We start from the raw sequence: 25,786 nt of genomic DNA, 5'->3' as shown, positions 1-25,786 counted from the left end.
GGCATCAAAGCCAGAAGACTTTTAGCAGCTGTGCAGAGGTGGAAAGGAGAGCTAAGAAAATGTAATTTATGCTTATTTAGGGATTATGTGGCAAGTTTTTCTGTGATTGAAGAGGATTTGAGTCAGCCTCACGAGAAGTCAGTACCCATTTCCCTTCCTGATCTGCCAGCAGCAAAGCCCTTGCTGGTTGTGCCCTGATTGATTTAGGCCATCATTTCCTAAATTAGGAAATCAGAGGCCATATCAATGCCATCCCCTCATTTTTATATACAGATTATTAGGTATATGATGTTTTTCTCTGTTTAACTCTCAAGTCCATCTGGGCAAATTGAATTGCCTCTTTCTCAAAAGTCAAGAAGGTGAGATGGTGCACTTTAAATAAACCAGGGAGTAGACAGACATTTGTCTAAGCAGATGTTCCAACTCTCTGGCTGTCTATTGATCCCCTGTGTGTTTTATGTGATGCCCCTTTTCAATTTAGCTCCTTTGCATTTGAATTAGTGTGTAGGTATTGAAATTAAATCTCATTTAGGGACTTACAGAAATACCCACTTTTCCACGCACCTATCAAATTAGGCAGGATATGGACCCAAACTGATTATTTATTGCCAGTAAAAATGGTTTTATGGCAAAATTGGAGGTGATTAGTCGGGTGTTTTATAGGTAAAATACTGTGTGATTCTTAGAAAAACTAAATATTATTGGAAAGGGGCTTAATTTTGTAAAGCTTGGGTGGTGATGGAGAAGAACAAGAGGTGAGGGAAACCTGCTGGGAGCTCATGTTGGGTGCTGGGCAAAGCCTGGCTTAGCTAGTCAAAAACCTGTTTGTGTGGGGATCTCCTCCCTGCCTGGGTACAAAATCTCTGCTCCTTTTCCCCACACTTTGGTGGGGATTTTCATCCTTTAGAACCAGCAGTTCCCAGGGAGCCTTTTGGGCTGAAATCCCTGGGTTTTGCTGCAGCCCTTGGAGCTGACGTGGCTGGAAATGCTGTTGGCAGTGATTGTTTTCACTTGGGAAAGGAATAAAATTCATAAATAATAGTATTGTTTAATAATAATAATAATAAATAATAGTATTTAATTAATAAATAAATAATAGTATTCATTTATAATAAAACTAGTAAATAATACTATAAAATAATAAACCAAGTGATGCACAATAAAATTGTTCAACACCCACTGACCCATGGCAGGTCCTGCCCTGAACCCTGACCAGCCCCTTTCAGCTGCAAGCACCACATAAATACAGGAGCTTTAAGAGATTAATTTGTCCTGGAGCTCTTGGTTTGGTAAACATTATGTAAAACCTATATTATTTAGTAAATATAATATAATATAATATAATATAATATAATATAATATAATATAATATAATATAATATAATATAATATATATTACATTATATAAGAATAAATATAATATATATAATATATATTATATATACTATATCGTATATAATATATAATTATAATATATAATACATTAATATAATGCAATATAATTATATAATATATTATTGCATTATTATATATAACTATTATATTATATTATATATATTATATTATATTATATATTATATTATATTATATTATATTATATTATATTATATTATATTATATTATATTATATTATATTGTAGTATAGTATAATATAGTATATTATAGTATATTATATTACATTACATTATAGTATATTATAATATATTATAGTATATTATATATAGTAATATATTATATTACAGTATATTATATATAGTAGTATAGTATATTATAGTATGTTATATTATAGTATATTGAGACATTATATTATATTGAAACACTATATTATTTATTACAATATTATTACATTTATAATTCTATTTTACCCCACCTCCCAGGCATTCCTGACCCCTCCTTTTGCCAGGCCTGCTTGCCACGAGGGCTGCAGTTTCTCCAGGGTTGGGGCCATTAAAGAGAAGAGATGCTGCTGCATTTTTGCACTTTGTGCTCAAAGTCAGCCCGTGGCCAATCCGTGGCTGCTCCCACTGCATCCCCGTGATGAATAGAGCACAGGATGCTGCACTTCAGCTGGGCACTGTTTGATGCTGCTTTGTTGAAGCTTTTGTCAAATGCTGTGACAGGCCGTGCTCTGAAATTAAGAATATTCTGCTGCCAGGCTGCACTGACCCATTACTGCAAGTTTTAGGAAAGATTTCCTGTGCGTTCCGACGAAAAAGCAAAATTTTCCTGTTGTCCCTTCAGTGCTTCAGCCTGGTTTGCCCCATGTGTTTGGGTTTTTTATTTTGCAGTAAAACACACATATTCAGCTTCATAAATCAAGCTAAGGCTCCATTGTTAAATAGTCTATATCATATTAATTACTCTGTAAAGCAAGGCAAGCATTACAGCCATTTATAATCGACTACTGGAGAAGCTGCTAATGAATGAGACAGGTAACTAATTAGCCAGCCAGCAGCCAGCAGCTCCAGCTGAAGCTGGTGACTTTAAACTTCATTAAACTTTCCAGGTGTTGGGGAAAGTATGAAAAATACAGCTGTCTTAATAGGCTGGTGTGTCTTAATTCCAATTTTCTGAGCTGAAATGGCTGAAGATTGCATCTGTTTTAAGGGATATTGTCATTTATAAAGATTCCCATGGCTGCCTTGCACAGCTTAAAAGAAAATAAGCAGTTTGTGTGAGAAAGTTTTGAGTTTGTCCAGTGCATGTTGGGAACAGCATGAACTCTTCCTCCTATCAGAAGTTCCTCCTATCCCAACTTTTAATTTGTACCTCCTGCCTTGCCCTTAATACTTTGGGTGTTTTTTTTTTTTTTTCCTGATTATTTAAGGGGTGCTTTTTATGTTCATTTCCACTTCCTCTATTTGGAATCTGCAAAATAGATCCCTGACAGAATTCTGAATATGATCGTTGTTCTTATTTGTGAAACAGGGATAATGCAGTGGATGATCAGTGAGACTTGGAAGAAAAAAAAATTATTTGTGCCCTTCCAGCTCAGATGATGCCACGAAATGCTCCCTGAGAGCTCAGGCTTTGCTCCCAGGGCATTCCCTCTCCTTCCATTTTTATCTGGACCACAGGAAATGGCATTTTCTCCAGCCTCACACTGGGTGGGCTTTGAGGAGGGATTTGAGAGGAGGCAGGGTGGTGGCTGGGCTTCCTGGGCTGTGAAACTGCGAGTGGGAGGGGACCCAGAGATGAACAGGGGCTGGGAGCAGCTGGGGGCAGAGCTGGGATGAGGAGGAGAGCTGTGCACTTCCTCAGCCATAGAAAAATTGCTTCCAAATTCTCTGTGTCGAGTAACTTAAATTGTCTTTTATAAATTCCCTGAAAAGTGGGATTATATGTGGTAAAAAAATCACAGCTTTGGGGTATTTTTGAGCTTTGCAGCCGAAGTCCAGGTTGTGGTGATTTGGCAATAAGTTGAACAATTTATTTTTTCTTTTTTTTTTTTTTTTTTCTTTTCTCTCTGTCTGGATTTTGTGACCCCTTTCAATGCCTAACACAGATCTGATGCCCATTTTGTGCATCCAGGTTTCCAGCCTGCTTTTTTTGGTTGGTTTGTGACCAAACTCAAAAAAAGTCAGTACGGGCAAGTCTGAAACTATAAATATGATTGTGATGAATGAAACTTAGTGCCAATTCAAATTAAAAAAGCAGGAAGAAAGGCTTAAAGAGAGACAAGCTTTGGCCTTGTGCTTTTCCTCCTGAGGGAAGGAGCAGCTTTGAGAAGAAATGTGGGAGCAGAGGAGTGTTGGATCTGCCAGCATGGAAAAGGTGACTGAGGAATAATGGAAAGAGACTCCCAAAAAATCTCTTCTGGACGTCAAAACGGGGAAAGCTGGAGCAGGGAGGGCCTGAGGAGGCCGTGAAGGACAGCAGGAGGGGTGACCTGCTGGGTGAGAGCGATCTGGAAATGCTTTTGCCATTGGGTGTGTTTGGTTTCTCCAGCCCCTGTGGGTTGGGCACATGGAAGCACTTGAGAGGAACAAGTCTGAGAGGCAGAGCAGCTCCTGGTCAGGCTGTTGGTGGAAGATGCTTTCCTCAGCTGGGACAAAAAGCTCTCCATGCTCTCTCATGGTGCCTCTTCTGAGCTGGGAAGGCCAGCTGTGGTTCTCCAGTCAAGTGGCCAAGAACTGTTACCAGGAATGGCTGCATCTCGTTTTAGGAGTTTGTAAAATTCCTAAATTCAATTCCTAAATTCCTTTGGAAAAACTGTGCTGGCTCTCAGTTTTTCCGTAGCTGATAGTAAATAGTGGTACTGGCTGGAGTGGGGTGTGCTGGGCTCCCCACTCCCTGCCCAGACAGGCACAGGGTCCTCAGTAACCTCACAAAAGGGGGATGGCCATTTCAAAACAGGCTCACGAATTCCCCCCATGTGTAACAACTGCCAGGCATTGCCTTGTCTTCCTTACAGCACTGAAATAACGTGGGGGTATTTAAAGAGGCTCTAAAGCCTGTGTCCTTTTTCCTCAGTGAAAAGCAAAGCTCCCCTGTTCTCCCACTTGTTATAAAATAACACTCTACGAACAACTCATGGCTAAATAATCTGCATAGAATTTCCCCATGTTTATTCATACTGACTTTGTTTTATGAAGTGTAGCAGTCACATTTATTGACCTCTGCAAACTTGAATGCTCTCTTTTCTTTTTTTTTTCTTTTTTTTTTTTTTTTTGAATTTGTTGGTATATTAGGATGGACTATGGAATTTATCCCCTAATGAATGGCAAGGGAGAGATGCCATCAGTCAGTGGGAGGAGAGAGAACCCAGTGCTTTCCCATGTAAATTATGTGAGTTCTGGAAGGGAGCCAGGCATTCATTTTGTTAAAATGGGGTTTGATAATTGAAGCTAATTTAACATCGACCCCATTAAGTTACATTTTATTGCTCATTTAATCCACCCGTCTCACGAGCTCCCAGGACTGGGAAGCTGCTTTGGAATGGTTTTGGTTCATCAAAGCTGCAGTGAGTGCTGAGCTCGTCCTGTGGGGTCAGCACTGGGGGGTTCAGCTGTGGGCAGGTTTGGTGGGAAGATGCTTTGTGTGCAGAGCAGCTCATGGATGTCCCTCCTCAGCCCCGAGGCCTGACAGAGCCTTTCCCTGCAGGATCCTGCATCCCCTGGGCTGCCTGGGACAGCTTTATCACACCTGACAAATCATCCCAGCCCTCCACCAGTGCAGCTCAAAATCACTGAATGGGTTGGGTTGGAAGGGACTTTAAAACTCATCCCATCCCGCCCCTGCCATGGCAGGGACACCTCCCACTGTCCCAGGTGCTCCAGCCCCAATGTCCAACCTGGCCTTGGATGCTTCCAGGGATCCAGGGGCAGCCCCAGCTGCTCTGGGCACCCTGTTTTAGAGCACATTTATTGATTTCTGTCAAAAATCTCCATTTTTAGGCTGCCAAGGAGCTGGATCCAAGAGTTTTTAATTACATGGGATTCCCATCTATTCCTGCCCTGCTTCTGCTTTCCCCTGTCTCACTGTTGTCTCACACGATCTCTCTGTTTCACCACTGCTGCTTATGACTCATTAAATAATCTCATAATTGGTCTCAGCCTCCGGGTGCTAATTGCAGCAAGGCACTGGGTGATGGTTGCACACACAGAGCTGCATTTATCCAAAATCAGGGAGCAGGAGAAGGTGCAAGGACGAGGAGGTGCAGCCGTGGTGGATGTTTGTTTGCAAACACCTTCTCCTGGGGCTGCTGCTGTGGGGATGGGGAATTGCTGGAGCTGTCCCCTTGGGAAGAGGCAGCAGGAGAGGAGCTGTAAGAATGTGCCTGTCTTGCATCAGGGGCCCTGGGGACAGGGAGCTGCACCCTGCTCCCCCTGGGAATGCTGCAGTCCCGACCAGAGGGGCTGGGAAGGGCAGTGCAGGTAAAGAGTGCAGCTTAAACCACTCCAGGAATCACAGGGTCACACAGAATCCCAGAATCAGAGAATCACAGAATAAGAGAATCACAGAATCACTGAATCACTGAATCAGAGAATCACAGGGTCACACAGAATCCCAGAATCACAGAGTCACAGGGTCACAGAATCAGAGAATCACAGAATAAGAGAATCACAGGGTCACAGAATCAGAGAATCAGAGAGACACAGAATAAGAGAATCACAGAATCCCTGACTCACTGAATCACAGGGTCACAGAATCACAGAGTCATAGAATCAGAGAATCACAGAGTCAGAGAATCACAGGGTCACAGAATCACACACAGAATCACACAACCACAGAGTCAGAGAATCACAGGGTCACAGAATCACACAACCACAGAGTCACTGAATCACACACAGAATCACACAACCACAGAGTCACTGAATCACAGGGTCACAGAATCACACAGAATCAAACAACCACAGAGTCACAGAATCTCTAGGCTGGAAGAGACCTTTAGGATCATCCAACCCAGCCCCAACACCTCAACTCAACCCTGGCACCCAGTGCCACATCCAGGCTTGTTTTAAACACATCCAGGGATGGTGACTCCACCACCTCCCCGGGCAGCCCATTCCAGAACTTTTTTCAGGAGTGTTGTTCAAACCAGGTGAGAATGTGTAGAACCACATGGCTGAGAAGCACTAGGAAAATCCAACAGGAGTTGGAACTCAGTGATCCCTGAATTCCAGTGATGGGTGCCTTCCCATTCAGGATTGATTCTGCACTGATTTAGCTGCTGATTCGGGATGCAGATCACATTTTAACTCATGGGTAATGGCTCTGTTTTTAAATCTATACACACATGAATATGAAGAGAAAGGACAGAAAATGTGTTCTTTCAAACCCAGTTCTCACCCATCTTGAATCAGCAGCATTTCAGGTATTGCTCAACCTACAAATTAAAATTTAAAATTCAAACACTAGAGAGTGCAGGAAAGGGCAACCCTTAGATTTTATACTGGTGAAGGATTTATAGCTGCTTTGTACAACCAAAAATCTTTTGGGGCAGGAGTTGACCCAGAGAATTGACTGAATTTTGGTGCTGGATTGCTGAGTCTTCTCACCATCCTGTTCCCATGCCTGGGCAGGGACACCTTCCCCATGGCCAGGCTGCTCAGGGGCTGTTCAGCACTGCTTGGACACTTTGGGAAAGTCAGGAACTGCCCACCCAAGCTGAATAAAAGCACAGGAGATGGGAGTCTGACCTGGGACTCGAGCATGAGAAATCTCCCCCTTAACCTTGGGGGAGTGGGAGTTATTCCTGGAATGACCATGTCACTGCAATAATGCTCTGAATGCTGTGTTCCTCCTTTTCTTTTTGTTTTTTTGTTTGTTTGGTTGGTTGGTTTTTGTTTGGTTTTCTTTGGGTTTTTTTGTTTGTTTGGTTGGTTGGTTTTTGTTTGGTTTTCTTTGGTTTGTTTGTTTGTTTGTTTGTGTTGCTATTGGACACAAAAAGAGTTCAAAAGAGAAAAAGAGCCAGTTTTATTCAAACATCTGGTATTTACAGCATTCCAAAGGTGACTGTGAGTTGGAGGATGGAATTACCACCTCTCCAACCACACTGGTCCAAAGATCAATCAATCATTTCTCTCCACCCACAGAGAAATATGTAAACTATTCTACTTATACATGAAATTGTGTGGGAACTCTGACTCTCAAATATGTAAACATTATCAGAAGGCTGAAGAAGTTTTATGAGAACTTTAAAACTTTCAAAAGAACTATAAAAGAAAACTTAACGCTTTTAAAAATCAGGGCAGCATGTTTGTTTTTTGTTTGGTTGGTTTTTTTTGTTTGTTTGTTTGTTTGAGCAGTATTGAATCAAACTTTAAAAGCGTTATACAATTTCAGTTTGTTTTTTTTTTTTTTTTCCCACACAGAAACTCAGCGTTTTAAGCTCAGGTGTGGCTGTGCTGGTTCGGAAAGTGCTGGCTGGGTAGAAAATGTGCTGATGGCGTGGGTTTTTTCCTGGGGGGTGCAGCGAAATGTGCCTGTCAGAGCTCTGCGGGATTGATCTGTGCGAGCTCTGACACCTCGGAGTCAGCGCTGCCATTCGCGCCTCCCGCAAGGTGTTGTGTTCTTCCAAAACCCTTCAAACGCTTCTTTATTGTGACTTTCTCCAACGTGGCATCCAATTACCGCTAAAACTTCTTTTTTTTTTAAGTGGAGGCATTCTCTGGCATTTTACTGCTGTCTTTAAAAATCATTTAGGGGATGCATGAGAACGCAGCAGCGAGCAAGGGTTTTGGCATTTAAGAGATGTCATAACAGCTTTTGGGTTATTTATTATTTTTTTTTTTAAGCTCATTTTTAAGGTGTGTCAGCTGATAAAACTGTCAGTCCCAATCAGTGAGGTGAGGGTTGACACAAGGATAAATTCCAGCTAGAAAAACGCCTTCCCATGCACTGGTTTGCACCTGAGAGCTCCCCTGGCTGAGGAAAAGAGGCAAAACTTTGAGAAATTTAGAGAAAAGAACACCAAATTTTCCACCAGTTGCTCAGTGGTGTTGGAGGGCACCAAAGAAACCTTAGTGATGTATTTGTTTTTTCCTATCATGGTTTTTTTTGAGCAAGCAGGAGTTTAAAAACTCTTTCAGTTGCTCCTGAAGACTTCAGATCTCACGTAAACTCAGGAGTTACTTTGCAGCTGCCCACAGAGCACTCAAAATAAAACCAAAAATGGATCAGTTTGAGTGTACAAAGGTATTGGCAGCCAGTCTGGCCTTAAAGGAAAAACAGCTTTGCTAAACCTTATAAATGTGTCAGCAGTGACTCTGGAGATGTGGAATCCTCATCTTGAGCTATCCTCCAGTATCAATGCAATCTAAAATATACAATAAAGGCCGCAAACAAATCCCATCTACAGGGTTTAAGTGACGAAAACCCCTCCTCTCTGTGCAGCAAATTTCTGCATTTCTTTTCAATATATATTTCAATGTATAAAGTGCAAGGATAACACACCTCTTTCTTTATTAATATAATTTAAAATAGGCAGTGAAGGCTGCAAAATCCCTTTATACATAGATTTTAAGTGATAAAAAAACCTCCTCTGTGTTCACCAAATTTCTGCCTCCGGTGCACATTTAATTTTTTAACAGCTCTTCAAGGTTTTGCAGGTTTTTTTCATGTAGGTCGAATTTAATTTTCTATAATAACAACACCTCACTTTCCATAAGCTGACCTCAAGACTTGCTTGCTGTACAGGTGTTAACATTACATTCCTTTTCTTTGGAACACATTTTTCATGCTTTGTGCTCTGGATTGTTTTAGATGCCCAATGTGAACCCAGGAAAGGAGATTTAGATGACAAAATTTGAACACATGACAAAAATGAACACATTTTTCATGCTTTTTGCTCTGGATTGTTTTAGATGCCCAATGTGAACCCAGGAAAGCAGATTTAGATGACAAAATTCAAGGTACAGTCAGAGAAAATGAGTGATTGGGGTCCTTTATAAGGGGTGACACATGGACACTAATTATGGTCTCAGCTATTCTGTATCTTAATCAATTCCAGTGATCTTGTTTGTAATTTTTACTCCTCCTGACAAGGAGCTGCTCAAAGAAATAAATTGGCCATCAGTGTAATTTGCTTCTTGGACACAAAAGGCTCCCAGATTAACAGGTTTTTTTCCCCTGGAGAGATCTCCCTCATCCACTCTTGGCTTGTGTTAATTATTCCTTTGTCCCTTTTTGTTTTCTGAAGGGCTCAGGATGTGCAGGCAGCAGCTCCCAGTGCCCACTGCTGGTGTGCCCCAGTGCATCCTCTGCTTCTCTGGGCTCAGGCAGGAAAATAAGCCTGGACCAGCTCAAAAAAGTCAGGATTTGTGACCAGAATCACCTCATATTCCCAAGACTCAGCCTGTTTTGTTTGCTCCTGGGATAAAAACAAAGGCAGTGTTTGAAAACTGCTAATGAAATTTGGGAAGTCAGGGAACGGAGCAGGGTGCCCATGGCAAGGGGAACTTGATAAGGTTTTCAAAACACCTCGTTTGATTAGTGCTGAAACGAGCACCTCCTCCCAGATCCAGCCCTTCCCCTTTGTTGTGCTACAGGTGGTTTTGAAAACAATTTACAAAGAGGCTTTTTTGTCTTTTTCATGCTGTTAAAGCAAATTGGTATGTAATTAGATTTATATAGTGAATAATCTTATTTGCATATCCAATTAATTCTTCCTGTTTTAATTTGCTAGGGTTGGATTCACATTGGTACTAAAAAAATAACACTTAAATTATCAAGCATTCAAATTTTCTTCTGCTGTTATTTGTTCAAGGTCTACCATTAAAATTCGGTTCTGGGCATCGTCTTCCTTTTAAAAGCTGTTAAATAATATGGAAATAGGCCATAAAAAACCCCAACCCACGTCACTTGTGCTGTAAAAACATTAAGGGTCTCTTTAAGCTGGTCAGGGGGAATGCAGTGTGAATTTAGACTTTTCAAGCATCTTTTTATCACAGAATAGTCTGGGTGGGCCTCAGGTTTAGCTTTTCTATTTTTCACATTCTGTGCTGCTTTAGTGTGCAGTTCTGGGCTTCATACTAGGGATGGTGAGCTCTCTGCCCAGAGCAGGGAGACAAAACAATTCCTGCTCCAGCTGGGCACCAAGGACAAATGATCCAAAGCTCAGGCCCAGGAGCACAAACAGCGTGGGCTGGAGAGAGAAAAACAAGCAGGATGGGACTGCCTGGGCTAAAGCTGGAATGGGACAATGAACTGCAAGGTGCAAATGGAGCAGAGCTGATCCCAGTGAGAGCCCCCGGGAGCGCTCGTGCATTTTGGGATCATTTTGGTTCATTTTGGGTGCAGCCCTGGCTGGGCTCTGGTGCTGCCCAAGGTGGATCCATGGAGGAGATCCTTTGAATAAATCCCTGCTTTATTCTGTGACTCTGCCCAGCCTCTGCTCTAGGCCAGCCTGCACGAGGCACCAGGAAAGGACCTTAAAGGTGATCCAGTCCCACAGCAGGGACACCTCCCACTGTCCCAGGCTGCTCCAGCCCCAGTGTCCAACCTGGCCTTGGGCACTTCCAGGGGTCCAGGGGCAGCCACAACTGCTCTGGGAATTCCATCCCACCCCCTCCCCAGTCTCACAGCCAGGAATTCCTTCCCCATCTCCATCCCTGATTCTGGGGATGGATTTTACAGGGGCTGAGTGGTTAATTCAGGTGGCTTTAACAAAAATGGTGCCAGGGAAACGGAGATGGAACAAAAATGGATGTTCTTATGTTGGTCCATGGAGGTGCTTCAAAATGAGCAGAGGACACTGTGGAGGGAAGGCCAAGAATTGAAAATTAAAACAGCAATAGCTTTAAAAGATTTAATAAATGAGGCAAATGCGTTGCATAATTGTGTGGCAATGATTTGAAATAGGTCCTAAGGAAAATTGCTTTGAATCCTAATTAGCAACTAATGGTTATTAGCTAAATCCAGTGCCGGGGAAGAAATAAATAGGTGAAATAAATACAAAGGTATTGCTTCCACCTCCCACCACCGCAGCTGTTGTCCCAGTTTTGGGCTATTTTTACCTAAAAGCTGAAGTGGCTGCAGCAGATCCCGTGCAGGTCCCGGAGAACACCTGGGCTGTGTTGCTGCCAGCCAGGATGAAGTACAAATGAGGTGACAATTGGTGGCAAAACAATTTCTGTGGATGGGTTTTATCTCCTGAGGAACAACTGTGCTGTTCTGTTTAGTCAGAAAAATAAACTGTGCTGGGTCCTGTGCCCCGAGGAGCTCTCTGTGGTTTGAGGTGGGAATAGGTGCTCAGGTAATGCATTCCCACTTTTTTTCTCTTGGATTCATCCTCTGCCTGCTTTGTAAACTGTCCTGCACCGAGCTCCAAACTGCTTTTAGCTTCCCAGGGCAGGAAAAGACAGGGCACGTCCCAGCGTGTCAGAAAACTGGGGGAAAATGACCTCCAGCTCTCAGGCACTTATTGCAAACCTATTTTAAATTGAATACACAAGCCAAGATAATACAAGCTGTTTGATAAGAAACATTAGAGAAATCCATAACACGAGGCTTTTTATTATGGGTTTATTACATCAATCTCTCCAGTGGGTAATGGAACTTGTAAATATACTCTTATGTAGGAGTCTCCTTGCGGGCTTTTTATTCATGCTGAAGTAAGCACAGCAAACTTATTTGCTGTCAGGGTACATTGAATTTAAGATTAGTATTTATTTTGGTTCTAAAGAGGTTCTGCTTTTGTGAATTGGAAGTCGGAGCAGCTGTAAGAGAGGAGGTGGGAGCTGCAGGGGGGCTTTGGGGGGAAAATGAGTTTTTCCAGGCAAACTGCTGGTCCCTGTATGGGATACATGGAATGTGCCCATTAAGGGCTGTGGGTCGTGTGCTCAGAGCTCCTTCAGGAGGCAAAACTCGCTTTGTTTAAGCAGGAGCTTGCTGTGTGTTCATTGGCTAAGCCCAGCAAGATGAAAAATCATCCATGGGATTAGAGAAATATTTAAGGGATGTATTGCCTGCGTTACTGCGCAGTGCAAACACGGGCACGGTGCTCTCTGCACTGTAAACATTTGTTCTTCACTGGGAAAATGCTTTTAATTCTCTTCTAGAGGTAAACAAAGTAATGCTGCTGCAGCAGGAACCCAGCAGGTTTTTGCTTACTTGGGAGAAGCCGAGGGGACGTTTGTGCTGAGTAAAGAGTCGAGGAAAAGTTCACAGAGAAGTTCAAAAAGGAGTTCAAATCGTAGCAATGCTAACAAAAACCAAGAACAGCTCACAAGTTTTTGAGCAGATTTGTTGGAGGATGTAGTAGTTAATTGGTGGTTGTCTTAATATAGGTAAAACAATCCTTGATTAGAGGGTGTTAATTGGACAGACAGACCAGAAGCCTGCTGAGGTGACAGCAAAGCTGGCTTTAACTCAGGATTTTAACAGGTTTTTTAGGGTTCCCCGTGCCTGGCAGTGTCCAAGGCTAGGTTGGACATTGGGGCTTGGACAGTGGAAGGTGTCCCTGCCGTGGTGGCACTGGATGGGTTTAAGGTCTATTCTGGATGGGTTTAAGGTCTATTCTGGATGGGTTTAAGGTCCATTCTGGATTGGTTTAAGGTCTATTCTGGATTGGTTTAAGGTCTATTCTGGATTGGTTTAAGGTCCATTCTGGATGGGTTTAAGGTCCATTCTGGATGGGTTTAAGGTCTATTCTGGATGGGTTTAAGGTCCATTCCCACCCAAACCCCACAACAAAGCAGGCTGGATGTACCTTACACTGCTGCAGAATAAACACGGCCAGCTTTGAGTGATGTTTGCATTTCCAGCAACAACAAGGATCTTCTTTTTTGCTGCATGAGACCAATTATGAGTGAAGAATGAAGGATCTGTGTGTTCAGTTAAGATCTGAGGGTAACAAATGTGCTTGAGCCGCGGAACCACATCTGTGCCAAACCCACCTGAAAGAAACCACCCTTCACCTGGCTGGGCACTTCCTTCTGGGCTAGGGCAGCTCCTCAAATGCATCAGCAGAAAGCTCAGCACTAATTTTGATGTCTGTTCTCCCATGTGTTAATTACATACCATCATCTCCATCGCTTCCATCTTTAAAAAGACAGATGTTTTTAAGAAAGCTGTTTGTTCTCATGTCTTCATGCTTGTTTTTAGGCCTTCATGTTTGTTTTCCTGTATGTTTATTTTCATGTCTTTATGTTTATTTTCATCTCTTCAAGGTTGTTTTCACGTCTGTATCTTTGTTTTCATGTCTTCATGTTTGCTTTCATGCCTTTATGTTTGTTTTCATGCCTTTGTGTATGTTCTCTTGCCTTTATGTTTGCTTTCATATATTTGTGGATGTTTGTTTTCATGTCTTTATGTTTATTTTCATGTCTTCATGGTTGTTTTCGTGTCTTTATGTTTATTTTCATGTCTTCATGGTTGTTTTCGTGTCTTTATGTTTGTTTTCATATCTTTATGCATGTTTGTTTGCATGACTCTGTTTTCTTGCCTTTATGTTTGTTTTCATGTCATTCTGTATGTTTGTTTCATGTCCTTATGTTTGTTTTCATGATTTTATGTTTGTTTTCAGCTCTTAATGGTTGTTTCCATGTCTTTATGTATGTTTTCATATCTTCATGTTTGTTTTCATGTCTTTATGGTTGGTTTCATATCTTTCTGTATGTTTGTTTCCATGTCTTTGTTTATTTACATGTCTTTATGTTTATTTCCATGTCTTTATGTTTGTTTCCATATCTTTATGTATTTTTATATATCTTTATGTATGCTTGTTTTCATGTCTTTATGGTTATTTTCATGTCTTTATTTTTATGTCTTCATGTTTGCTTTCATGTCTTTATGTTTGTTTCTTTTCATGTCTTTATGTATGTTTCTTTTCATGTCTTTATATTTGTTTCTTTTCATGTCTTTTATGTTTTTCATGTCTTTCTGTATGTTTGTTTTCATGCCTTTATGTCTTCATGTTTGTTTTCATATCTTTCTGTATGTTTGTTTCCATGTGTTTGTTTTCATGTGTTTATGTATGATTTCATGTCTTTATTTTCATATCTTCATGTTTGTTTTCATGCCTTCATGTTTGTTTTCATGTGTTTATGTATGTTTTCATGTCTTTATGTTCATTTACATATATTCATGTTTGTTTTCATGTGTTTATATATGATTTCATGTCTTTATGCTTATTTTCATATCTTCATGTTTGTTTTCATGCCTTCATGTTTGTTTTCATGTGTTTATGTATGTTTTCATGTCTTTATTTACATATCTTCATGTTTGTTTTCGTGCCTTTACGTTTGTTTTCATGTCTTTGAGCTGCTTTTGGCCATTTCCTCCGTGCTCTTACAAACCTCCCTGCAGCCACAGTGCTGAGGGTGCTGCAACTCTCTCAGAAGTGATGGCTTTAGCAGCAAATGGCTCAAGAGGAGCTTTGTGGCTTTGAATTCTTGCTGCTCGCAGAACAACAGCCTGCCCAGACAGCAGCGATCCATAAAGAGTTATTCCCTGTTTAATTACTGTGCCTGCACTTTTCTCCTTATGGACTGTGCTGCTGTGCTTACTGGAGGAAAGTTAAAGCCCAAGCTCTCTGTCCCAGATAAAAAGCTGCTTACAGAAATTCCTATTTGTCTTTGACACTTCTGGAAAAAAATAATTAGGTTTTTAGTGCGTTCTCAATCCAGTATAATCCTTAATTTTCAAAACACAGAAAGCTTTTTTTTTTTTTTTTTTTTTTTTGCAATTGTAATGAAAAAGTTGCTGAAGCAGTGCACATTATTTCGATTAGCCATTAAGCCTTCTCTGCTCTAGAATGAAATTACATGATTTTTGTTAATTTTCTTGCTTTTAACTTCTGACCAAAAGAGAAAAACAAACCACTACAACTCTGCTGGTCTCCCATTACTCCCAAAACAAATAATGCAAGTCAGCTGCTATTTTGGCATCTTTCTGATATTTTGGGCTTTTCATACTAAAACACAGGCAGGAGGAACATTTAGTTTGCCCCATAGTTCTGATCTGTGACTTCCATAAGGCTTCAGCATCATATTGGCTTGGCATAAATGGGCTTTGCATGGTGAGTGATTTATTTGACTTCATTTTGTTTCACGTTGATCATATCAACTCAGTAAACCATAATTTCTCGTTGAACAATGAAATAAAATTGGGTTTTAATTATAAAGTAATAGGCCTTGATCAGATGAAGAAAGTACATGTGATCCCCTTCAATTTAGCTCTTGCCTCGCTCTCCTCATCAATCTTGAATTTGCATTTTGCATAATGTTGCATCTCAGTGCTCTCTAGGTGAGGAACCAAAGTCTTCATAAGTAAAGAAAAATTAAATTTTACCCTTGGGAAGGGCTCTGTTGGGAAACTGAGGCTCTTGGATGTCACAGAATCATGGAATTGTTGAGGTTGGAAAAGTTGTTGCACAGCACTGCCAAACCCACCTGGACCCCATGTCCCCAGATGTCACATCCACACCCTCCTGAACACTCCAGGGATGGTGACTCCCCTGCAGAGCCTGTTCCAATGCCTGACCACCCTTTCAATGAAGATATTTTCCCAAATATCCCGTCCAAACCTTTCCTGGCACAACTTAAGGCCATTTCCTTGTATTGCATTCAAGACTCTGCTTCCAGGAGCAGCTTTCTCCTGGTATTGAAACAGCACAAAAAGGAGCTTCTCTTCCCAAAGCTGAGCTGGGCAGGGCAGTTTGAAATGGACCTTTGGAAGGTGAATTCTGTCTCTGGGGCATCCCCATCGTGCTGCTCTTCAGAGGTGAGCCAGGAGTGTGTGAAAGCTTCACCAGGGGGAAGAAAGGCTCTCCTGACAAATGCCATCCCTCTGAGCAGGCTTGGAGAGTGCTAAATTGCAGTGTCAGAAGTCATAAGTCAGGGTTTTGACAGCGATTACTGATCTCTTTTCCCTGCTGTGTTGCTTGAAAGTTCATCACATTTAAAGAAATTAAAGGAATACATGTTATCCGTGGGCAGGTTGTACAGCCTGTACTCCTGGCTGCTCCTTTGATGCTTTGCTGATTGAACTCTGAGAACTTTATTTAAGCTTCTCTCAGTCTGGCATTTGGTGGCGTTGATTTTAAGGCTGGGTTTGTGTGTTTGTGTGTCTGTGTTTGCATGGAGGTTCTGGTCACTCTGCAGGGATGACCCAGCAGAAAAATGGGGATAAATGGTGACTTTTAGGGTTGGGGAGTGCCCGTGGTGGGGTGGCCAGTGCTGGTGTGTCCCAGCTTCCAGAGCCACAGCAGCAACCCTGTGTTCTCCAATTTCCCACTGGCTACTGGGATTGGCTTTTCTTCCTGCTCTGCTGAGGTTTGCAGAAACATTTTGAAAAACAACAATGAAAAAAAAAAAAAAATTGAAGGGCAACTCCTCAAATGTGCCCTGAATTGGAGCAATTCCAGCCACTCCAACGAAGTTACAGAGAGTGAGAGCAGCTGAGCTGCCAGCCCAGTGCCCAACAGCAGACTTCAAATGCCTTAAATCCATTTATGGAACAGAACCACCTGGAGATTACAGCCTTGGATCCTGTTTACAGGATTATTAAACACTTTCTTGCTTTAGCAGCAGTGAAAAGTGAGGGAGGTTTTCCTGTCCAGGGTCAGGAGCCTGCCCAGCTTTGGGCTCTGCAGTGCCTGGCAAGGAAGGGCTTGGATTTACCTCTCTGTGGAACTCCAAAGCAGAGATCCTTCTCTTTTCCTACATATCTTGATTATTTTTTAAACCTCAGAATGCCAGCAGTCTTGCATTGGAAGCTGATGCTGAAACTTTTGCCCCAGAAATGTAAATCTGTAACATGGTAAACATGAGGTTTCCCTTTCTCACCATTCTTTCAGTTACCTTTTAATTTCTTATGTTGAAATATTGTCCTCTCTTCTTAAGGCAAGGGCTGACCAATTTAGAAATAGGAAGAAAATTGCAGAGGGTAATATTTGTAATGGGGCAGATGCTTAAAACTTGCCTGTGCCAGTGCTCTGTGATAGAGAGGAATGTCTTTATAGTTCAATTCCACTTGGATTTTTTTTTTTTTTTTCCAAAATAGGGAGAAAACAAACCTCCATCAGGTGGAGATGATGAAATTTTGTCACGCATGTCCAGTTGCAGCATTGTCTCAGGGACATGGAAATGTTCCAGAATTGCCAAAACCAAAGAGCCAAGGAGAAATTCCCTGCTGTGGACTGAGGTGTTTCATTCTCTGCTTTGTGCAGAGAATAAACCCTGCAAATAAGAGACAGCTATTTGTTTGTGCACAGAATAAACTGTGTGTGGTTTGGGAGTTCTGTGCCCCTTGGTTGGAATCCCTGATGGATTGCCCTGTGCCCAGCTGGTGTTCCCTTGCCCTAACTGCAGCCTGTGTGCTCGTGACCCAGAGCAGGCAGATTTCCAGTGCCCCTTGGCAGGCTGAACCTCCCCGGTGCATTTTCTGACCCGTGCCATGGTGCCAATCACCTTACAGGTGTTGGCTCTGTCAGGAAAAGTAATCCTCAAACATCAGAGGTTTATGTCCGAAAAGGAGACAGAGGAGTCCTTTTTCTTTATTCGAATAAAGGGAGAGGCCATGGGGCATTCCCCTGGGGTCTCTCCAATTTTTGGAGGACGCACCCTCCTCTTTTATCCCAATTTCCCAACCACATTTCCCTTCTCTCTTTCCCCATTGCTGAGGTACTTGAGAGGTTCAGATTTCCTGATACCGAAGACTTCCTTCTAATTTCCCTCCCTTTTAATTCTTATGGAATTTAGGGTTTTTCCCCATTGTTTCTTTCATCTTTCAATGTCTAATTTCATTTATCAGCAACCCTAAAGCTTATTTGTAAAAGCGAATATCTTTTTCCATTCATCAACCAGTGGAATCCATCCCATTGTTTCTTTTATCTCTCAGTGCTGGTTTTATCTACCAGCAGACCCACAGCTTGTTTGGAAAGACAAATCCACTATTCCTCTCAGCTCTGAGTGTGTCAGGCTGATCATCCCTTCCCCTTCCCAGCGAGCTCCTGAAGCCCTGGTAATTCCATCTGCTTATTCACAAATATTTGAGAGGGGAATCCATGGCCTAAACCGCTCTGTAAATAGCTGGAAAAAAAAAAAAAAAATCTGGCAGGGATCAGCTCTCCTTTGACAGTGGCTGATGTACTTAAACCTGGGGAGAGAAAAGAGGCTTCACCTTGAAGCCAAGCACCAGAGAGCTCCTTTCACCTTGAAGCTTTCTGCAGGGTTTGGCTCCTCAATCAACTGAGAGCCTGGACACACTGCCAGAGTTGTCTTTGTTTTTGCAGCAATAGATGAGACAGAGATTATAGGTTCTTGCCCCAGGGACTTGTCTTCTCTGAGGCTTTGGGATTTTGAAGGAAAGAGGTTTTTTCACTACATAACTCTGCCTGTCTGCTGCTGGGGTGGGGAGGATGGCATTTGTTAAGCTGGCTTTTACACACCTTCCTGATTACATCAGAGATTCGGATCAATTGAAGCCCAGGGAGGTATTGTGGAAAGGAAATATGTGGCTTTAAAATATGCACATGTAACCAGCTACTTCTGCTTTTTTAATATATCCCCTTTACAGTCCCTGTCATCCTCAAGACAGCTGAAAGTTTTACAATAATGATGTGTGTTCTTGGCAGACAGCCACTATATCAGCACCTTACATTTTACTAATAAATCAATAAATAATTAGCACAGGCCTTGGAAACATTTCTATTCCCAAATAGCTCTATGCAAGGACGCCCAGCACTGGTGGTAGCACCATTAGCACTGCATTAATCTGATTTTTACTAAAGTTTTACACTTACTCACAGCCCTGTCGTGGGCTGATATTGTCCTCAACAGGGCACTGTGAGTTCCTCTGTTTATTTTCCTGCTGCTGGCTGTGGTGACTCAGGGAAGAGGCTGTGTGGTAAAGAAATTTGTGATTTTCTGCAGTACTGGAGCAATGTGCTTTTGTGGGATACTGAAGGGGACAAGTGTGATGATCATCAGGTTATTGACGTGCTAAGAGAACACAAATTGCATCCTGGTAAATGAGGGGCTTGTTGGAGGACAGGTCACCCTTGTGCTGTGGTGGGAATGGCCTCTCCCAGCAGTCTGGAGCCAGGAGAGGAGGCCCAGGGAATATCCACATTTGTGTGCAGGATATCCACATGTGAATATCCACAATTGTGTGTAGGAAATCCACATACAAATATCCACATTTGTGTGCAGGATATCCACATGTGAATATCCACATTTGTGTGTATAATATCCACATGTGAATATCCACATTTGTGTGTATAATATCCACATGTGAATATCCACATTTGTGTGCAGGATATCCACATGTGAATATCCACATTTGTGTGCAGGATATCCACATGTGAATATCCACATTTGTGTGTGGGATATCCACATGTGAATATCCACATTTGTGTGCAGGATATCCACCTGTGAATATCCACAATTGTGTGTATAATATCCATATGTGAATATCCACATTTGTGTGTATAATATCCACATTTGTGTGTAGGATATCTACATGTGAAGATCCACATTTGTGTGTAGGATATCCATGTTTGTGTGTATGGTATCTCCATGTGAATATCCACAATTGTGTGTATGATATCCACATGTGAATATCCACATTTGTGTGTATAATATCCACATGTGAATATCCACAATTGTGTGTATAATATCCATATGTGAATATCCACATTTGTGTGTATAATACCCACATTTGTGTGTAGGATATCTACATGTGAAGATCCACATTTGTGTGTATAATATCCACATCTGAATATCCACATTTGTGTGTAGGATATCCACGTTTGTGTGTATGGTATCTCCATGTGAATATCCACATTTGTGCCTATGATATCCACATACAAATACCCACATTTGTGCCTGTGATATCCACATACAAATACCCACATTTGTGTGTATGATCAGAGCTCAGGGCACACTGCTGAGTTTAACCCTGCTCCGGAGCCCCAGGCCACTCCTCAGTGGAGTTGTCAGAGCCCTGCTGAATCCATCTCCAGCGCTGGAGCTCTTCCACGCCTGCCTTTACCAGAGGGGAGATTTATTCCTTCCTTGGCTTCCTCCTGGGCTCCTGTGGTCTCTGGGAATATCTGACCCTGCTTTGGAGCTCGGGTGTCAGACACTCGTGTGGCAGCTGTCACCTCTCAGGCAGGGCTGTGCCCTGGGCTGGGGACAGCAGGAGAAAAGGGGACAGCAGGAGGACAGAGGGGACATCAGAAGGCTCACAGCACCTGTTGGACACCTGTAGGTGCCACAAAAGAAGCCCAGGCTTGTATTAAGGGGCTGTCCCCAAAGATGCAGAGCTACAAGACCCTTCAGTGGAAAACACCACTTCACACACTTTTACAATATCTGGGTTTTATCCTTTATCCATATCTGGGTTTTATCCTTTTTTTTTTCTTTGAACAGGAAACACCCTTAGTGGTTCTTGTTCATCAAGAAGTCTACAGAATTAGTCACAGCAGGACTATATGGTGTAAAATGTTCTTTGTTTGAATTTCAAAGCCAAGTGCAGTTGATGTGAGCAGGAGTGATAGGCAAAAATGAAGGAGTGAGGCATGCAGCGGGGCTCTTTCCTGCTCAGGAGGATGGAGTGCAGCTGCTCACCTTGGAGAGCAGGCTGCTGTGGCAATCAGCCGTGCCCTTGAGCTGTCCCATCCATTCCACTTCCCACTTCTCTGAAGAGCTGCTCTTCCCAAGGTGCAGTTTTGTCTCGAAGAAATACCAGCTTGTAGCAGCGTATGAAAACAGCCCAGCACACAGAGCAGGGAGCAATTCCCCCAGCAGCAAACAAGGAAAGGATTTCTCTCATTTACCCTGGATATACTCCAAGAATTCTCTGCTCAGTTTAGTTATTATCTTTCCCTACGGTGTGGAATATTCAATTAAACTTTCTCTCAAATTGGCCATAACTTTCAATGGAAATTAAAGCAGTTCTATTTAGGTATCTGTCACCAGGCTTAATGTTCAGAGAGAATAGGAATGGTTCCACCTGTTTGGTGTGAATTAACCTCAGCTGACATTCCTCTTGTTTCAATTCCTCAAAAGCAGGGGAAGATGACAGCATTTAGCATCCAACTGCATGTGCTGGCTCTCAGCTTTGGGGTACAGGAGGGACACAGCAAATATACTCTTCATTTGGAATGCATTCCAATTAATTTGGGTGGGTTTTTTTGTTTTAATAGGTTTTGTAATTCACTAGGGGGAAAAATATATACCAAGCAGAATGTTCTTTGAAATGATCTCTCACTTTCCATCCAACACCATATGGACACACACCTCCTTCTGTGGTTAAAATGCTTCTTTTATTGTCAGATCCACTGAAATTTCCTAGATCCCGCCTCTAACTGAAAGAAACACACTTCTGTCAGAGGAGGCAGACCCAGAGCAGGAGTACATTTGTTTTATCTGACAAGGAGGGGGAAAAATGCTTTTTGGAAGCCAATCTTGTTCGCAGGTTGTCTTAAGCTGAGGGCGGCTCGTGTTCGTTCTGGGTTTAGTCATTTTTGGGCTTTTCAAAAGAAATGTTACTCAGAAAAATAAAATCTGCCCCTGGCATGTCTCACCAGTTAGTTTGGCTGAGAAAGTTATTTATTTTATTGTCCTGGGGCAGAGGGAAAGGTGTGAGGAGTGGCAGCAGCTGTTGAATGGTGAAAAGGGGAAGTGGGCTAAAATAACAGCACTTTCAGGTGTGTGTACACAGATATGCACTGCTTCTTGTTCTTTTTTGATGAAATGACCAAAAAAAGAGTCTATTAGACACAATCTGATGGGAAGGGTGAGGGGAAAAAGCCTCTAAGCACAGCAAAGAGCCTCCTCCTGCCTTCGGTGGTTTCTGTGGATTGAGCTGCTCATAGTGTTCACCAGTGATAAGCCAAAAATGTGTTATCACTGTTGGAGTGCACGTCCCTGGACATTACTGCGACAGAAAGAAAGTTACCACTTTGAATGTATTAAAAAAAAAGTGTAGAATTTGCATTTCAGAATTATCCAAACAGCAAGACTTTGCTCCCACAAAAGCAGACATTTCAGTGGAGCAAACGCCTTTGGCTGTGCTGACAATAAACGACAGTAACACGACTTAGTCAAAAATGGGCTTTTTTTTTTTTTTTTTTCTGGTGCAGGTACAGTTTCCTGTCTGCAAGAATCTAGATGGCAGCTTGTTTTATTTACTAGTGGCTCTTTAGTGCTCTGTGAAGCAAATCCTCCTCCTGTGTCAGGTTCTGTGGCTCAGCCCTTATCGCCCAGTGGTGGGATCTGGGCTGCAGTGATTTCAATCACACATTAAGGCTGCAGCAAAGCAGCTCCACGGGATGAAGATTAAATAGTTTGGACTTGCTTATCTTGGTCATACACAGGCAGCAATAAGAGGAAGAAGAAAGGCACTCAAAATAATTTTATCTAGCCAGTGTTGCGAGGTTTTTCCTGCTCCTCTGTTCCCCTGACAGGCTGCAGCTGCTCTCAGAGCTTCTCCCTCTGCTTGAAAATCGCTCCAGGATTCTTCCTCTCGCTGCCCAACAGGAAGGGCAGGCTTCTTTTTTTTTTTTTTTTTTTTTTGCCATATAAAAGCTAAATGTTGAACGGTGTCAGCAGCAGGTGGAATATTTGGAAGTGTTTTCATTTGATCTTTCATGAGCTCCTACTTGAGCTCGGGTAAATTGAGTTATTCAGTAGAGAAATGCAGCATTTTCACCTATTTGTCACTATTTCTTCCTTTAGTTCTCTGTCTGGAGTCTGTGGTTTTTAAGTTGTTAATTGCTCACGAATTAATTACACAGACAGGATGGGGTGGTTGGTACAGGTGTGACTCCCACTGCTTGGTGTGGGCCAGTTTCATTAACCCTTGAAGTCCAGGATGCTGCAGGTTCACCTCTGCTCCTGCAGCCAGGTGATGTCCTGGACATGTGGGGACACTTCTGGACCCTCAGATTTGTTCCTGTTTCCCACCTCAAGTAGCTGAACCGTTCACTTTTAATGCAAGCTGTGTGTTGCTGGGATGGGAGGAGGACCAAAGTCAGACCTTTGGTGTGATGTGATATAAATTGACACTCTCTAATTGAAATAACAGCAGATGACAGCCCAGAGAGGGGTGTGAGGCAGGTGACAGAAGCAATCCAACACATCCCTGAGTCAGCAGGTCCCTAAATGGATTATCTGGGATGCTCTGGCTCGTGCCACCATCACACTCCGTGCTCCTGGGATTTGAAGCAACTCTTACACAGGACCTGAGCACTTGTGTATTTTCCAGGGAGAAAACTGGATAAATTCGAATATATTTTAAATCTCTTGCTTTCAAAGCCACTCATACAGTTCTCAGAGCTATAATCCTTATGGGCCAGGCTATAATATTCTTTCCTAGGGTGAATGAGGCTGCTCAGGGAGTGCAGGGTCTCAGGAACAAGTTTGGATGCCATAATCCACTCCCTTATGCTTTATGACTATTATTATCTTTTCCCACCAGCAACATGAGTTGCACACAGGTGTAATTTAAAGCTAGAGAGGATGTGAAATGTGTTGTGAATAATAGATGAGTTTCAGTCAGGTGTTGTTAAGATATAATTAAAAATAAAGATAAATACAAGGCCTGTGACTGTGCTTGTGGTGGGGCCTGAGGAGGGGACATGGGGTGAGGTGGCTCCTTTCTAATCTTCCTGCAGAGTCTCTGTGAAATACTTCTGTGGAGATGGGAGAATTTGCTCTCCCTGGAGTGAAGGGCTGTTGTTGTGTCCTTAGTAAATCCAGCTGATTTCCCAGTGTCAGGCAATACCAGGGTTATTCCCATTCATTCTCACCTTCCTTCCATCTGGAAGATCCATCATCTTCTGTTCATTCTTTTCTTATTATTTTCTATATTTTTTGTACATCCCATCATCTCTAAATTTTATTTATTCCTTTTTCCCTGACCTCCTATACCCACAAATTTCCTGTATCCCCATCTGGGTGGGCTTCCAGCAGCGTGACTAAAGTGAATTCCGTGTTCACATCCCTGCAAATCCCTGCACGCTGAAAAAGCAGAGTCTGCAGGGCAGCAAAAGATTGGAAAATGATTTAAAAATGCTAAATCAAGGTTCCTTCCAGTCAGCTGGAAGATTTTCTGACTGTGAGCACTTCCACCGTGTCCTTACTTGCTCTGAACTTAGAGGAGCAGCCAGACATTGACACTGATGAGAGGAAAAGTCTCGGTGAAATCAAGATAGCTGATCTTTTCAGGCAGGAAAAGTTGGTTTCTTTTGTGTTCTGAGCAGCCACCGTGGAGATAAAACTGATACAAACAGGATGGAGAGCAGAGAATTTAGTCAGAGCTTTCCGTGGGTGTTTTGAGCAGTGTCAGTGAATTTCCTGAAATTCTGTGCTCGCTGCAGAGCTGCACCTCAGGGATGGGCCTGTGAGCAGCTCCCAGGTCTGAGAGAGGAGGAATTGATAAGGTGAAAGCAGAAAGTGGCTGAGGAGAGAGGAAAGGAGAAAGGGAGGACTTAACAGCTCAAAAAATCAAAGTGTGTTTTTAAAATGAAGGAGGAAAGTCAGCACGAGGGAGGCTCCCGTCAGTAACCACCAACCTCAGAGGGCTGGACTGCTGGGAAATGACTCCTGAGCTCCTTGAAGGTCGTGTCAGCTCGTTTTGCCAAAATAATTCCCCACTTCTACCTATATCTAGTGTGAGTTTTTAATGCTCTGAAGGGCATGAGTGTGCAATGTCCTTGTCAGGGCTGGGAGCCTCATTCCTGGGGAGGTGTGGGGCTGGTGCCAGGGGCATTGTGATTTGAACTGAGCTTTGCTATGACAGCAGTGTCTGTTCCCATTGTTTGAGCGTTGGGTGAGCTTTCATTCCATGCCCTCTTTAGTGTAGGACATTTTCATGGCTCAGTGTGAGGTTCAGTGGCTACTGGGAAAAAAAAAAAAAATCTGCCGTTATAAACTAAATAAAGTGACATCAGATCTTGTCCAAGGTGAATGGCACACAGCCTCTTGCTGCTGAGACTCTGTTTCATATTTTAAGCCTGGAACACGGCGATTCCATGAGTGACCTGTCCCATTTCCCTGTCCCTGCAGATGACAACACCCTGCACGGGCCAGTTTTCCTCCAGGAGCCCGACAGCGTCATCTTCCCCTTGGACTCGGAGGAGAAGAAAGTGAAGCTGAGCTGTGAAGTGAAAGGAAATCCCAGACCAACCATTGGGTTTGTTCAGTGTTTGTTCTTAGAGCCTTTCTGCTGTGTGTATCAGTGATGTCCCTGGAGGCTTCCACAGTGCCGATCCCAAAAAAAAATCCCCAGGGGCAGCTCTGATCCCTGCTCTGTGACCGGGGACAGCATCCAGGGAGGGGCTGGAGCTGGGCCAGGGAGGTTTAGGTTGGATTTTAGGGAAAGATTCTTCCCC

General features: G+C 42.6%; 1 protein-coding gene and 1 long non-coding RNA gene across 2 annotated transcripts in view; one reads left to right on the top strand and one right to left on the bottom strand.

Annotated features, from left to right (window-relative positions):
- Positions 1-25,786, top strand: part of LOC128814146 (contactin-4) — a 281,500-nt gene that overhangs the window by 149,928 nt on the left and 105,786 nt on the right. Inside the window, exon 4 of the mRNA XM_053989737.1 lies at positions 25,461-25,587. Coding sequence (XP_053845712.1) covers positions 25,461-25,587 — 127 coding nt within the window. The remainder of the gene's footprint in view (positions 1-25,460; positions 25,588-25,786) is intronic.
- Positions 24,231-25,105, bottom strand: LOC128814153 (uncharacterized). The gene is made up of 3 exons (XR_008439277.1): positions 24,968-25,105; positions 24,536-24,672; positions 24,231-24,428 (listed from the first exon to the last, which is right to left on the bottom strand). It is a non-coding gene; the product is annotated as an uncharacterized LOC128814153 (long non-coding RNA).

Source organism: Vidua macroura, chromosome 13, assembly GCF_024509145.1.
Source record: "Vidua macroura isolate BioBank_ID:100142 chromosome 13, ASM2450914v1, whole genome shotgun sequence".
Lineage (NCBI taxonomy): Eukaryota > Metazoa > Chordata > Aves > Passeriformes > Viduidae > Vidua > Vidua macroura.
The sequence above is the reverse complement of the archived record's forward strand: the minus strand, read 5'-3'. Positions and strand labels throughout refer to the sequence as shown.